The following is a 16,766-nucleotide window of genomic DNA, read 5'->3' on the forward strand; positions in this document are numbered from 1 at the left end:
ATGAAAATTTATTGATGAATTGTGATCTGTACTGGTGTAATAGACTTGCTTCAGTGATATTTTCTCTCTATCTTCATATATGTGTGTGTATACACATGCACACCTACACAAAATATGCTTCATTTCAAGCATATACATATACATATGTGTATATGTACTTATGAAAGGCAGTATAGAGCTAGCCTTGAAGTTTTGGAACCAGGAGGTCCTCTGTTCAAATCTTGACTCTAATGCATGTTGACTTTGTGATTCTGGTCAAGACTATCAGTTGCAGAGAAGGTGCCTACCTACTAGGCATTGGTAGAAGTTTCATCATTTGGGAGTTTCCTGTACTAGTGAAATCACACATCCAAGTGGATCTATATCTGTTTCTCTCTCTTTGTCTCCTTTTCCCCTCTCCTCCTCACCTTTACTCTACTGCTTCTCTTTCCCCCTCTCCCTCCCCACCCCTCTCTCTCATAGAGTTATATACAAATATGCACAGGTATGTATATGTGTATAGGCACACATAGATCTATACATGCCTATATAAAATGCTTAGTTTAGGCCCTGTTTAGATGTCAAAAAAAAATCAGTAAATGGAAGACAAATTCATCACTTTCAGTGATGTTTTTAGAGTTGTTTACCTTACCCCTTATGTTCTTATTTATTTTAATATTTCATTTTTCCAAATTACATATAAAACAATTTTAATATTTGATTTAAAAAATAACATTTTTGAGGTCCAAATTATCTCCCTCCCCATTGAGAAAGCAAGCAATTTTTTTATGTTATGCATTTGCAGTCATATAAAACATATTTCTATGTTAGTCATGTTGTGAAAGAATACAGACAAAAAGTAAAGAAAAAATATGCTTTGATCTGCATGCAGACTCCATCAGTTCTTTCTCTGCAGATAGGTAGCATTTTTCATCATAAGTTCTTCAGAATTGTCTTGGATCATTGTGTTACTGAGAATAGTCAAGTCATTCATAGTCAATCATCATAAATTACTGCTGTTATTGTGTTCCATGTTCTCCTGGTTCTGCTCATTTCACTTTGCTTCAATTCATGTAAGTCTTTCCAGGTTTTTCTTAGAGCATGCTATTTGTTATTTCTTATGGAATTATCATAAATCCCCTTGTATTAAGGAGATTTGTTCTGTGAAGTTTGGATTCAGTCAAAGAGCCATACTTGAGGACCTATAGGGCCACAGTTTACCCACTCCTGTGCAGTATTCCATTGCAATCACTTACAACAACTTGTTTAGTCATTCTCCAGTTGATGCACATCCGCTCAATTTGTAATTCTTTGACACAACTAAAAGAGCTGCTATAAATATTTTTGGACATATAGGTCTTTTTCCTGTTTGTTTTTTTAAATCTATTTTGGGATACAGAAATAGTGGTGATAGTGTTAAGTGAAAGGGTTTGGTTTTTTTGCTTTTTTTTTTTTTGGAGGGCAATTGGGGTTAAGTGACTTGCCCAAGGTCACACAGCTAGTAAGTGTTAAGTGTCTGAGGCCAGATTTGAACTCAGGTCCTCCTGACTCTAGGGCAGGTGCTCTATTAAATGCACCACCTAGCCACCCCAAGTCAAAGGGTTTGCATGGTTTTATAGCCCTTTGGGCATAGTTCCAAATTGTTCTGCAGAATGACTGAATCAGTACACAATATCACCAGTAATGCATTTGTGTCTTAATTTTCCCACATCCCCTCCAACATTTGTCTCTTTCCTTTTATGTCATATTAGCCAATCTGAACAGTGTGAGGTGGTAGCTCAGAGTTGTTTTAAATTTTCATTTCTCTAATCAATAGTGATTTAGAGCATTTTTTTCATGTGACTATAGATAACTTTGATTACATCATCTGAAAATGGATCATACTTTTGTTCATTTATCAGTTGAGGAATGGCTCTTATGTCTATAAATTTGACTCAGTTCTCTATATATTTGAAAAATAAGGCTTTATCAGAGAAACTTTCTGTAAATTTTCTTCACAGTTATGATTACTATGTATTTCTCTCCATCCCATTCCCCCTGTTTATTCTCCTCTCTTTCTCTTTCCTTTCACCCAGTCTATTCTCAAAAGTAGTTTGCTTCTGACTTTTACCTCCCCCAATCCACACTCCCTTCTGTCATCCTCACAATTTCTCTTATCTCCTTCCTCACCTACTTTTCTGTATGGTAAGACAGATTTCTATACCCAATTAAGTGTGTATGTTTTTTTCCTCTTTGAGCTAATTCTAATGACAATAAGGTTCACCTGCTGTCTATAACCCACTTTCCCTATCTTCCCTTTCACTCTAAAAGCTCTTTTCATGCAGACAATTTACCCCCATTCTATCTCTCCCTTTCCCCTTCTCCCAGTGCATTCCCATAATCATCCCCTCAAATTCAACTCACAGTGTGCCCTTTGTTTATATATACTATTAACTACCCTAACAATAAGAAAAGTTTTTAGGAGTTACAAATATCGTTTTCCTGCATAGGAATGTAAACAATTCAACTTTTTTGAATCCATTATAATTTCTCTTTACTGTTTTCCTTTTTATACTTCTCTTGAATCTTATATTTTAAAGTCAAATTTCTATTCATCTCTGGTCTTTTAATCAGGAATGTTTGAAAATTCTCTATTTTACTGAAGGTCCATTTTTCCCACTGAAAGATGATATTCACTTTTTTTCTGGATAGGTGATTTTTCTCCTTGACCTGGGAGCTCTGGAATTTGGCTTTAATATCCCTGGAAGTTTTCATTTTGGGATCTATTTTAAGAGATGATCAGTAGATTCTTTCAGTTTTTATTTTACCTTCCAGTTCTAGAATATCACGGGCAGTTTTCCTTGGTAATTTCTTGAAAGATGCTATCTAGCCTCTTTTTTTGACCATGGCTTTCAGGTAGTCCAATAATTCTTAATTATCTCTCCTGGGTCTATTTTCCAGATCAATTGTTTTTCCAATGAGATATATTCCACATTTTCTTCTTTTTGTTTATTCTTTTGGTTTTCTTTTATTGTTTCTTGATTTCTCATAAAGTCATCAGTTTCCACTTGCCAAATTCTAATTTTTTAAGGAGTCATTTTTTTTTTGATGAGCTTTTGTACCTCTTTTCCCATCTGACCAATCTATTTTTTAAGGAATTATTTTCTTCAGGGACATTTTGTATCTCCTTTTCTAATTTGGCTAATTCTACTTTTTAAGGAGTTTTATTTGTACCTCTTTTTTATTTGATCAAGACAGTTTTCCCTTCATTGGATTTTTGTGCCTCTTTTATCATTTGGCCTATTCTGTTTTTTAAGATATTTTCTTCAATACTTTTTGTTACTCTTTACCAAGTTGTTGACTCTTTTTTCATTATTTTCTTGCATCACTCTCATTTTTCTTCCCAAATTTTCCTCTACATGTCTTACTTGATTTTTTTTAACTTTTTGGAGGGGAAGGCAGGGCAGTTGGGGTTAATTGACTTGCCCAAAGTCATACAGCTAGTAAATGTTAAATGTCTGAGTTCGGATTTGAACTCAGGTCCTCCTAACTCGAGTACCAGTGCTCTATTCACTGTGCCACCTAGCTGCCCCTTACTTGATTTTTAAAATCCTTTTTGAGCTCTTCCATGGCCTGAGACAAATTAATATTTTTCTTTTTTTCCCAAAATTTTGTTTTAGACTCAAACATCAGAATACAAATAGAGAAAAGAAACAAAAACATATCATAAACATAAATATTGGGACTTAAATACAAAGTTAGAAAGAGAAAACAAATACATCGTGTACATAGAGAATGTAAGAGAGGATTTAAAATATGCAACAATAAATTTTCATTTCAAGGAAGCCTATATGATAAATAATACTCATAGTGTTGAGAACTGTCCATCTTTTCTCTGCTTCTTTGTGAGTTTTCTTTTGTTCTCTGCTGTGTACTTTTTCACTTTGTTCATATTTTTCCAGCCCCCTGGTCCCTCCCCCACAAAGTCCACAATAAAGTTTAGATAGGTTTCTCTATAGCTATAAATATATACATTCTATATGTATATAGACAAATCATATAAGATACAGTATGTAATGTAGATAAAATAGTATTTTTTTTGAGGCTTTGGATACAGCAGTTTTGACTTTGTTGTCTTCTTCTGAGTTTGTATTTTGATCTTCCCTTTCACCAGGGTAACTTTCTATAGTCAGGATTCTTTTCTGCTGTTTTTCCATTTTTCTAGCCTATTTCTTGATTTTTAACTCTATGCTAAAGCGGGGCTCTATTTCTGGAGTGGAGGGGACACTGCCCCAAACTTCAGGGTTTTGTTTTTTTTTTGAACATGTAAGTTTTCAGATCTTCCAAGGTGGTTTGATCTAGGGAGAAGTGTGCTTATGACTCTCCCGGCCTGTAAGCAACCACAAGCGCTCTTTTCTGCCCTGGAACTGTGACCAGGGTCAGCTCCCTTGCAGCTGCAAGCTCTGGCGCACTAGTGCTCCGCCTCACCCTGGAACTGAGACCAAGGACTGCGACCCAGATCCAAGTATGGGCATGCAACAGAGTCCTGCCTCCAGTGCCAGCAAATGGATCCCTGTATTTTCCTTCTGACCAGTTCTCTGATCGCCTTACTGTTTGTGAGCTGAGAGCTCTGGAAACTGACACTGCTATCATTGAATTGGTCGCCCCCAAGGCCTGCTGCTGGTTTGCTGGAGCATGACCTGTGCTGGACTGTGTTCTACTCTTACTCCAGTGCAAGAGACCTTTCCTGCTGACTTTCTAAGTTGTCTTGGGCTGGAAAACTTGTTTTACCTTGTCCTTTTGTGGGTTCTGCCTCTCCAGAATATGTTTTTGAGTCATTGTTTTGGAGGGGTTTTGGGGAGAGCTCATGCCAAGTCTTCTTTCCTCTACTTTGGCTCCCCCTCTGTGCCTTCTCCCCTCCCCCCGCCCCACCCGGAGCACCTTATGCTTTTAATCTGGGCATTTAATCTTCTGAGCTTTTATACTTGATTAGCCATGTTATCAGTGGCATAACTGGACACATAGTAATAGAGTTGTGACAATTGAGGATTTTAATTTGTTTCTGTAGTGTATATGGCTTTCATGCAAAGTACTAGTTCACAAATTGATTAAAGGTTTCATGACCAAACTAGAAGGAGTCAAGCAGAACCCACCATCTTCTGAGAACTCTAGTCTTGTTCCTTGTCACCAACCCCCCAAGTGAGGACGTGTCTCAATAATTCATAAAGACTTCCGCCTACATGGAAATCGACCTTCAAACTGAAATCCTCTTCAAATAATTGAGAAACTTGGCCACAGATCAGGGGGCTATACATTCATTTATAAACCTTTCAAGTTCAGTCATTTGAAAGATTGGAATGAGTGTATCATTCAGCAAATTCCCTAAGAAGGGACTTCCTGATGTGGGGAGAGAGGTAAGTAGATGACTGATATCCACACCCTGTCTAGGTGTCCTCCCTCCATGCCCCACTTTGGCTGGAGGATCCAAAGGATTTTAAATTGTCATATTTCTTTCAGTGTCCTAGCAGTATCCCTGGATCAACTGATGGCAGCATCTACACAAGGAACCAAGGGCAGGTGGACACAGATTCATCATGCTTAAGGAGAACTTCCTGAGAACCTTACTAATGGAAGAAGAACATTTCTAGCAACTAGGAGCCATGAATTACCCTTTTGCCCCATAGGCTCCTTAAAGCTCCAGCCTATTTTTCCCTGAATGGAAATACTTTTTGGCAGAATGCATAACAGAATTTTGAAGGGATGTTTTATAACAACTGTTCTTACTATAGTATGTTAGTAAATATCCCCCTTTTAAATTGAATTTTGGAAGGAAGCCCCATTTGGTGTGAGATCAAGATGACGGCATTAGAGCATCATCCTTGACCCCCTCAGGGTTGCCATTAGAACCCTGAGGGGGAGATGTAGCCACACTCTGGGGACCTGACTCATCAGTGGGGTTGTAAGTTGGGATAAAGATCCTTAGAACTCACATGGGCTACCCTGGGAAGACTTTAAGGTGGAGGTAGGATTTCTGGAACTGGTGGAAATATGGGAAAGACAAGTATTACCTGAAGTAATTTAGGAGAAGTGTTGGAGGTGGTAATGCATCCACTGGGAAAGAAGTGGAACAAAATAGAGGGAATGTTGAAGGGTGGCTATTAGTATTCTGTAGTTTCCCAAATGTTGTTCAAGAAAAATTGAGTGAAGTCTTAAATCTTAGTGAAGACTTAAAATTAAGAGTAAAGTAGGAATTTCAGCTAAGTCAGGGGTGTCAGGATCTGACCTGGTATGTATGAGATACTTATATTTCATTATTTCTTGTGCTTTATTGTGTCCCTAAAATAAGTGCTCCCATTACCAGTGCAGATCACAGCTCATTCATAAATTCTCATTCTGTGTAGGTCCTTCTGATGTTCTTCCATGAATCCTCTCTAAAGGATACACCACAGGCCTTCCTATAATTCATTTCATGAATACCACGGTAGTACTCAGGTCATCCAGAGGTTGTGAGGAGTTTCTTGCTGTTGTTCTTTAGTCGTTTTAGTCATGTCTGACTCTTTGTTGACCCCATTTGGGGTTTTTCTTGGCAAAGATATTGGAGTGGTTCGCCTTTTCCAGTTCATTTTACAGATGAGGAAACTAAGGAAAACAGGGTTAAGTGACTCGCCCAGGGTCACATAGCTAGTAAGTGTCTAAGATCAGATTTGAACTCAGGAAGATGAGTCTTCCTGACTCCAGGCCCAGCTCTCTATCCACTGCACTGCCTTGCTGCCCTCTATGAGGACTATGTCATATACAAAACTGAAGAGTGCCTTGCTTTTGCTATGTGGCCAGAACCCTGACTTTTCTGGCCATGTGTGTCTGCATAATGTAGTAGCCATAGTGCTGGATGTGAAGTCAGGGAGACCAGCAAAATGATGCCTTAGACATTTACTTCCAGTATGATCCTGGGCAAATCACTTAACCTAGGTCTCAGCTGCCTCACCCAAAACATGAGTTGCCATCTAGCTTTAAATTCGTGAGCCTCTGAATTTTTGTTGGTATCTTTACACCACGTCACATACACAAATTATTTTGGATATATATATATAGCAACCAGGTAACCTGTGAAACTCATGGCAGGTAATGAGCTTAAATGTGGGTGGATTTGGGGGTTGCCTATCTTGAAGGTTATTTGTTCTTAGTAAATGATGATACATCCCATACTGTATTTTGTAGAATATACAAGTTAGAATCAGAATCACAAATCTGAGTAGGCTCTCGAGAGGTCATCTGATTATCAGATTTTAAAGCTAGAAGACCTCAACCACAACCCTCTCATTTTATATACATCATTAGGAAACAGCCACAGGGGAGTCAAGTGAGCTGATACAGCTAGTGTCTAAGGTAAGATTTGAACCTGGGTCTTCCTCATCCCAAATCTACTACACCGTGCTATTTCTTTTTTATTGGTAAGACTGTGTTTAAAAATTAAACAAGCTGATTCTACTTCTCTGGGCCTCATTTTCTTTTCCTGTGGGGGAAGTGGGGAGAGGATCACAGAAACACAGAATCTCAACATCAGAATAGACCTTAGAGGCATCTGGTCCAACTTAGATGATAGCTATGGCGGACAGAGCACTGAAAGGAATGTCAGAAATACCTGAGCTTGAATCCTGCCTCAGGTACTTAACAGCTGTGTGATTCTGGGCAAGTCACTTAACTTTTCTCAGTCTTAGTCTCCTTATTTGTAAAAATGGGCATAATAAAAAGCACCTACTTGACAGGGACATTGTAAGACTCAAATGAGATGACATGCAGAAAGGAACTGCAAACCTTAAAGTGTAATGTAACCACTTCTGTTGTTGTTGTTTAGTTGTGTCCAACTTTTTGTGACCCCATTTGGGATTTTCTTGGAGTGATTTTACCATTTCCTTCTCTGGAACATTTTATAGGTGAGGAAACTGAGGCAAACAGGGTTAAGTGACTTGCCCAGGGTCACACAACTAGTGTCTGAGGGAAGATTTGAACTCGGATCTTCCTGACTCCAGGCCTGGCACTGTATCCACTGCACCACCTAGCTGCCTGATGTAACCACTAGCTATTATTAATAATATTTACTAGTACCTGAAGAAGAATCTCCTATACCTAAAAGAAGACACACAGTCTTCTTTTAAGACCTTGGACAGGGAGCCTACCGCCTCCTAAGGCAGTCTCTTCCATTTTTGTACAACTTTATTTGTCAGGAGAGTTTTCTTTTCATGGGCCTTAAATCTCCCTCTCTGCTACTTCTAGCCAGTGTTCCTAGTTCAACCCTCAGGGGGAAAAAGGGGGGAAAAATCTAATCCCTCTTGCACATGAAAGCTCATCAGATACCCGAAGTCAGCTCTCATCTTCTTTCCTCCTGTCCCTTCTTGGAAGTCTTCTCTTTCCCAGTCTAAGCATCCCCAGTTCCTGTGTGGTATGAAGTTGAGACTAACCTGAGTGCCCTCCTTGGGAGAGATACTCTCTAATTTAGCAATGTCCTTCACAGTAGAATTAAACACAGTTCTGACTAGAGCAGAATGCAGCAGGGCTGTTAAGTGGTCCTGAAACCATGCCTCTCGACACAGTTTAACTTCCCATCAGCTTTTATAGCTGTCATATTGCTCTGGTGACTCATACTGCTCTTGAAGTCCCCCAAAACCTCCAGATCTTTTCCAGATGAATGGCTATCTAGTCATCTGTCACTCACTATATACTTGTGAAGTCAATCTTTGAACCCAAGAATGAACTTTACATTTATCCTTACCTTTCTCTCATTAGATTTAGCCTCATGTTCTAGGCTGTTGGAATCTTTTCTTATCTTGATTCCATCATCTAATGTGTTAGCTAGCATTTTGAACTTTTTATCTTTCTAGTATCATCTGCAAGTTTGTTAAAAATTCCATCTAAGCCTCTATCTAAGTGATTTATAAAAGATATTAAAAAAGCATAAGGCTGGGGCAGTGGATAGAGCACCAGTGCTGGAGTCAGGAGGATCTGAGTTCAAATGCAACCTCAGATACTTACTAGCTGTATGACCCTGGGCAAGTCACTTAACCCTGATTGCCTCAAAAAAAAAATAAGCCTAAGACCAAGCATGGATCTCTAGTGTACTCCACCAGAGACCTCCTTCCTATCTGACACTGAACTATTTGTTAGTGGCTACTCTTGAGTCTGAACATCCAAGTATTTTCAAATACACTTACATGCACTATAATGTCTACCTCATATTTCTTCATCTTTTCTAGGTAAACCAAATGTACAATTGTATGGACGCTTTGTAATAACCCTTTTTTGAATGTTCATTAATCATCCCTTTAATAACCACTTCTAAATTTTTGCCAAGTCAATATTAATGGAAGTTAGTTAAAAATTCTTTCTTCCCTTTTTTGAAAATCAGGATAACATCTTTTTTTTTTCTTTTCCAATACTCTGGCAGCAATCCCATTTTCCACAATCATTCAGAGATCACTGCCAGAGGCTCAGCAATAACTTTGAGTTGTCCTTTTAATAACCTGAGGAGTAGCACCCCTAAAGTTCAAGTTTAACCTCACTTACAATCTTCCTGCCTATCTTGGGTTTCAGTTCTCTCACCTTAATTCCAGGGGTGTGCTGGAACCAGCTTGATTATTACATTTTCATCATGAGTGTTTATAGCTTGGAAATTGACAAATGCTACAAATCAAGGATTGATTTATAGTGTTATCGATTGTCTGGACTTAAGAAAGTGAGGGAGAAAATGTTAATAATGCTAATCAAGCTTAAGAGGATTGTATCTACTTTTTTTAAAGTCAGTTGTTGAACATATGCCAGCATCCAACTGCTTAACTCCTTCATGGATCCTTTATTTCACCAATGTGGGTACAACCCCACAATTGTGCAGGTCACAGTCTGGCTATACCTTCTCATCCTTTGTGACTCTAACTCCCAGAAATTCCCTACAAGGAATGTGACACTGGGCTAGGGTCTTTCTATGACATCGCTTAACATTATGTACAACAAAGGACCACAAAAGATATTATTCTTCTTTCTTATTACATTATTGGCCCATCTCCTTTTCTGGTTACATACCTCTTTGTTAGTCTTTAATACTTCTACTGGTGTGCAGATCTTTATTGGTCATGACCAGCAGACTGTTTCTCCTCATCATGCTTCCCTCCATTGCTGTTTGTGGGATTCCCAGCTTCAATTCTTCAGACTCTCATCTCTTAATCTTTTCAGACTAACTTGCTGCCATGTAGCATTACTAGGAGAATACTGCTATTTAAAAGCTGGATGTTTGTTCCAGAGAGAAACATGGGATCATTAAAAGCATTGTGCCATTTTCTAAATGCAATCCAGCCTGTTCTTTTTCTCACATTCAATTCTAGACCCAAGATAGCTATAGTGATAAACCAGCTCTTGGGGCTGTCCATTCAACTGCATATCATTGTCTGGACAACTGGAAGACTTTATCCAGCTGGATTTTTTTCCTGTGTGGATAAGGCCAATCTCATTTAAGTGATTATGGATTTTATCTAGGAAGCTCTGTGAGACAGGAAGAGCATTGGGGCTGAACCAAGTATACACAGAAGAGATTTGTGTTGGAGGTGACAAATTTTTATGGTGTTGTGGGATGTATTAAGAAAATATATGAAAGAAAAAGGAGGATAGCAAATACTTTAGAAAACATCTTAGATGTTATTACTATGAAAATTACAATACATTGTTAATAGCTATCAATCAGCATGTCTATTTTTTTATCTCCACAAAATTTTTATGAGAATAAACTAATGAGAATAATAATAACAGCTGGCATTTATATAGCACTTTAAGGTTTGCAAAGTACTTTATATGCTCATTTTATCCTCATAACAGCTCTGTCAGACAGGAGTTTCTCACTGTTTTCATGTCATGACATAAAGGAGACATAGAAAGATTAAGTGGTTTTCTCAGTATCACAAAGCTCATAGGTGTCCTAGGTGAGATTCTAATCCAAGTCTTTCTGGCTGCAAGTTCAGATATAGAAGTGCCAAGGGTTTCCTTGATTATGGCATTCATGAGAAAAGAATCTACTTTTGTCTCCATCTTAATATAGATGTGTACATATATATATATGTGTGTGTGTGTGTATACTTATACACACATATAATATGTCATATGTGTATTTGTGCAGTCACATTAGTCTCTTTTGACAACTCTCCCCTTTTCCTCATCAAGAATTTTTTCTAAATTCTTGTCTTGAAAATTTCAGCCTCAAGAACTTTGCATTCTGGGGCTACTTTTCCTTGGAGAATTTTAATCTATGGGATCCCACCTAGTCTTTTTCTGGACATTGAAATCTGCTGTGCCCAAATAAAAGATGGATGTCATACTATGGACCAGATTTCTTTCTTCTATCACAGATTCTAGGTCACTTCTCCCTTTGCAATGCTACTTCTAGAAACAAGCTCCTCTGTGTGAGTAAGAATCCAATCTGAAGTAGCCATCTCTGTCCCTACTCTCAGGCCATCTTCTGGATGCACCTTTGCCAGGGAAGGTACCCTCTCTACCCCCATCCACTACCCACCCCGATTCAGTATTAGAATGTAAGACTCTGACAGGCAGGAGCTCTGTTTGTGTTGCTCTTTTGTGCATTTTTAACATCCTCAGGGATTATCCCAGTGTTTAGCACTCAGTAAGCAGTGAAGGTTTAATAAACCATCTTTCATTCATTTCCCAAATTGGTTCCTTTAAAAGGACAAAATGATCAATTAAAGCAAGTTACAAAATTATTAGCTGCTCTCCTTCTGACAGAGCTCCAGCAGAAATGTAAATAATTGAAATCTCCATCATTACATGACATTATTCCAGACTCATGATATGTTTCACAAACTGTTCATCTATTTCCTCCTCCTGTCTGAGTGGTTTGCAATATATTCCAGAGATAATATTTTTTTTCTGCTTCTTTTTATCTTCACCAAAATGTTTTCTCATCATACATCCTCCCTTTTCTGAATTTTCCCCCCACAAACTATATCTTCTAAATATATAATGCTATTAGTCCTTAGCTTTTCCTTCTGAGTTAGGTATAAGCTTCCAGAGTCTTTGTTCAGGGGCAACTAGGTGGCACAGTGAATAGAGTACTGGCCCTGGAGTCAGAAGGACCTGAGTTCAAATCTGACCTCAGACACTTGACACACTTACTAACTGTGTGACCTTGAGCAAGTCATTTAACCCCAATTGCCTTGCCTTCTCCCCTCCAAAAAAAAACCACCAACAGAGTCTTTGTCCAGTCATCTGTCTCATCCTCTCAATTCTCAGTGCTACCTGTGAGGTCAGTGTGTAAGAACCATTCTGCATACTACCCATACTTAGTGTGTTTGTCTATGACCATTTCTTTTTAATTGAAGATTATCATTATTTATCATTATTTTGTCCCCAGTGAATTTCTATGAGTCTCTCCTTTCTGTGTTGTAGCTGCTCTCCTTGGTTTCTTACTTGTTGAATATGTAGGTGAGGTTAAGTGACTTCTACAGGGTCACACACTTAACAAAAACCTGGGCAGGGCATTCACACTCAGGTCTTCTCATTCTAAATCCAGGGCTTTCCCAGTAGACTATGCTGCCAAGATAACTTTAATATCTGAACTGGCCTAAATCTCTCCTGTGTCCTGCATATCTTTGGATAAAGATCTAGCCTTGGAGTCAGAAAGACCTGGGTTAAAATCTGGCCTCAGACACGTAATAGTTATGTGACCCTGGGCAAGTCATTTAACCCTGTTTGCCTCAGTTTTTCATCTATAAAGTGATCTGGAGAAGGAAATGGCAAATCACTCTAGTATTTTCTTTTTTTTTTTGCCAAGAAAACCCAAATGGGGTCACGAAATGTTGACATAGCTGAACAAGAAGAAGAAGTTAAAGAGAAGGCATAGCTCTATATTGGTAAAGGAAGTCCCTTACCAGGAACACCCCACATGGATGAAATCACAGGCCTAGTAAAACAAACAAACAAAAAACCCAGACATTTCATAAATGTACTTTTAAGTAGCATTCCAGGCATCTGGAGTTTTCCATCACATGCAGATAAAACAGAATCACAGGGAAGCTGATCTTTCCCTTCCTAAGTCATTTGAGGGCACATTTCCAAACTCTTCTTCCAAAGAAGATACTGGGTTTTTCACATAGTTTGCTAGATTCAGCTTGAGGCTATGTGCATTTTTTTTTCTGGGGGAATCAAAATACATAAGTTTCCATCTGCTAGGAACATTTATTCTTCATTAAAATCAAGTGGCAATTCCCAACGTCAGTTTAGAACTTGTTTTCGCCATTTTTTTCGAACTTCAAATACTTTCTAAATTGTGTTAGCTGATGCATTGTATGTGTATAATTAACTGACAGGTCTCCCTGGGCTCATTTAGCTAAACTTGTGGAGCTTAACTGAGCAAGACGTTTGCTGATGTCTCTCCCTGTGGTGACACCCACTGAAATGAATACCTGAAACAGAAGAAAAAAAAAAAAGTAAAACTGTTTTCCCCCCATATTGTTTTCAGATGATATTTATTCTTCATATCTGGGCAGGACTATATGATGGAGGTAATTATCACAGTTTGTTTCAAATGCATGGTTGGTTTGCAAAAGGAAAATGGAAAGAAATGCCATAAATATTTTCTTCCTAATAAAAGAAGGCATTCTGAAGGGTCTAAGAAAGACATCAGGAATAGCAGGCTGTCTTTTTAATTGAGCCGCTCAGAATCCCCACTGGATTGCAATGCATCTCACTGGGTGTACAACTTCCGTACACTTCAAAGGGCGTTCCCTGCCTAGAGGAAATTCAAATGATTCTTGGAAGGTTGTGTGTATAAAGGCCAAGCAAGTAAAAAGCTGAAGCAATTTTCCAGCTTGGAGAAAATTCCAGGGACTGGGCGTGCTGACGTTTTCTCATCAGATTTGCAGTTCACTGTACAGTTTTTCCATTTGCCGGGAAAGACACAGAGAGACTGTGCCTTTCTACACTTGGGGAGTGCAATTCCTTTGGAATTGTATATCCTTTGCTTCTGATAGGAAGGGAGGTGCCACACTTACTAATCCTCTCTGAGCCCAGACCGTTGCTTGAAGGCTTATCTTTTACTCTGTGGTTTACCACTCTGGCGTGCCTGACTCCCCCGACAAATTTAGGGACATAAGCCTCAGCTGCACCAAGGTGTGCCAGAAACAGGCTGCAAAGGGGAACCAGAATAGGAAAGGGAACTAAAGTAGGCTTCCCACCGACCTAAAAGACAATCTCTTCCCTTTATCCCTCCTTCTAATCTCACCCTCCAAAGTCCCGAGTCCTTGGAGGATGGAGCCGTCTATACGACCCTCGGGAAATCCTTCCATATAGGGGCTTGGGGGTGTGTTCCCTCAGTCACGCCTCAAACCACGACCCTTGGTATCCTAGACCTGGAAGAAGCTGTTTGGAAGAGAGTAGGGTTGGCAAAGCCCACTGCTGCTCTGAGTAACCTGGCGAGCCTGGCGCCGCGGCTTTGCCAGGTGTTGGCGGTGTGGGGGATCGCGCGTTGCCTTGCTCTGCTCCACTGCAGCAGGAAGGAGCTGCCATCGCCACTGCGGGAAGAGTTGCCCCGGCTGCTGACGCGGTTGGACAGAGGCAAGCTGTAGGGGAGGAGCCTGGCTCTTAATGCACCAGCCTCCAGTACAGCGCCCCGGCAGCCGCCTCCTGCAGCAGTTGGGGAGACGATAGCTGCTACAGCAGAGAGCAGAGGCAGCGGTGGCGGCAGTGGCAGCGGCAGCAGCAGCAGCTGTGAGCGCACGCGTGTGGGTGTGAGTGTGTGCACCCGCCCGCACGCCAGCCCGGCCGCAGCGGCCAGCCCCCTCTCCCAGCCCCAGCCGGTTTCTGTATCACCGCCCAGCCAGAGCCACCCACCAGTAGCAGAGACCTAGACCCTCTCTCTGCGTGGCGTGGCGTGGCGTGGAGTGGCGTGTCGGGGCGAGCTTCCGTCCTCCCAGTCCACCTCTCCACCGGAGGGAGTCCCGATCCAGAAAGACACCATTTTGTCGCTGGACGCTTTCCGAAGGGGGGGTGTGTAGTGTCTTTGGAGTGGCTGCCAGCGAGGGGGGAACCTGTTGGGCATCTATCTCCCCAGCGCGGGAGCTCCTGCCTACTCTGAGCATCTCCTTCCTGGGCTGGACCAGACCCTGCCGGGCTCAACACATCCCTCTTGCACCAGGGCAGCAGAGGCTGCTGCAGCATCTCTGGCAGTTGAATCCCTAGGAAGCGGTGGCGGTACTAGCTGAAGCAGCATTGAAAACCGCGGGTGTAGGAGGTGACATCTCGATTTCTTCTCTCCTCCGCTTCCCTTCCTTCTGCTCCTCCTCTCAGGGAAGGACTATGCTGTGCTCCCTGCTCCGACCCTGTCCCCCTCTCCTCTGAGGCTGGCGGCGGGGAGAGATCATGGATACTTGTCTGCTGGCTTTTAGTTTCCACACAAGTAACCCTGCTGTCAATGGAGGAGGACATTGATACCCGCAAAATCAACAACAGTTTCCTGCGCGATCACAGCTATGCGACCGAAGGTAATGCCTCCCGCCGCATTTAACCCCCTGGGGCCTTCACCAAGAGGAACTTGCGGGGTGCAAGCATTCTGGAAAGCAGAGTTGGTGGTACAGGGGGCAGGAAGGTATTAAGCATCGTGCCAGGAGAGCTCATTGCCCAGCAGCTCAGGGTTGGGTTGGAGAAGGGAGTGCGGGGAACTGTGGGCTCCGCCTGCAGGCTCCCCTGCCATGTCAGCGATCTTGGCGCCGCTTTGGCCATCCAGGGCCTGCCTGGAGAGCTCCGGTTTGGAGCAGCAGGTGGACCAGGAGTACGTCTGAGTTAAAGGCCCGAAGAGGGGGCCGGATCTTGAGGGTCATTTCCTAGGTAGAAAATGATTCCTGGGAATCAAGTTGCTGTCCCACTTAAGGTGACCAGGCTTCGGAGGTTGAATTGAGGAGTGGGTGGGTGAGAAGCTCTGAAAGGCAGCAGAATGATGGTGCATGCCTTAGCCGTTCTGTGGAGGGCAGGGTTTCATTTCCTGCCGGTTTATTTCTCAGACCGATGGATACCTGGGTTGGCAATCAGTCACGCAAAGAAAGACCCTTGGCAAACAAGGGCTATGGAGTGGTTAGGGTATGGGGGACATAGATGTAGGTGGTGAGTCCTAGTCTAACACGTGGGGCCAGGAAGACAATCAGCTGGCCTTAAAAATTATGGCTATGAATTCTGCAGCGGCAGTTTCTGCTGAATCAACAGCCAGCAGGAAGGAAGTGTGCTCAACAGCAGAGCTTTGCCAGGAGGAGAAAATTGTCTTTGCTTCCTCACTCAGCTTGTTCTTGGATTAACCTAAATCCTTAAGCAGGCAGGCAGAGCCAGCAGGTGGATTTTCAGTATTCTTTGGTGTGTGGAGCTTTTCCTAAATCCAAAACTTTTCCATTGCTGTTTTTCATTTCCATTCCTATGACCTAAAACCTATGGATGCTGAATATAGATCACTAGGGAGCAGAAACCATCATCATCTTTCCTTTTCTCACTGCTGCATGCCTCAAGCAGTCTGCACTGTAGAGCACTGATTGGACTGGGACTCAGTAGACCCTGGGTCTGATCCTTGGTAAGGTAGAGAGAATATTAGACTTGGAGTCAGGAGACCTGGGTTCTTGTACCAGCTTTGTCACTTACTAGCCACGTGATCTTAAGTAAGCCTCTTACTCTCTGGGGCCTTTTTTCTTCTTATTCTCATCATCCGTAAAATGAAGGAGTTGGGGGAGGGAGGGGGAGAGAGAGAGAGAGAGAGAGAGAGAGAGAGAGAGAGAGAG

General features: G+C 41.4%; 1 protein-coding gene across 2 annotated transcripts in view; it reads left to right on the top strand.

Annotated features, from left to right (window-relative positions):
• Positions 1 to 16,766, top strand: part of PPP2R2B (protein phosphatase 2 regulatory subunit Bbeta) — a 465,622-nt gene that overhangs the window by 157,071 nt on the left and 291,785 nt on the right. The window contains exon 1 of one of the 2 annotated variants that reach the window (XM_069102660.1): positions 14,657 to 15,491. The exons of the other annotated variant lie outside the window; for it this stretch is intronic. Coding sequence (XP_068958761.1) covers positions 15,422 to 15,491 — 70 coding nt within the window. The 5' untranslated portion in view covers positions 14,657 to 15,421. Of the gene's footprint in view, positions 1 to 14,656; positions 15,492 to 16,766 lie in introns of those variants that run through there. 2 annotated transcript variants of the gene reach the window in all.

The sequence above is a fragment of the Petaurus breviceps genome, unplaced genomic scaffold (genome assembly GCF_028583685.1).
Source record: "Petaurus breviceps papuanus isolate PSGF00001 unplaced genomic scaffold, PetGlider_PUasm1.0 551, whole genome shotgun sequence".
NCBI classification, from domain to species: domain Eukaryota; kingdom Metazoa; phylum Chordata; class Mammalia; order Diprotodontia; family Petauridae; genus Petaurus; species Petaurus breviceps.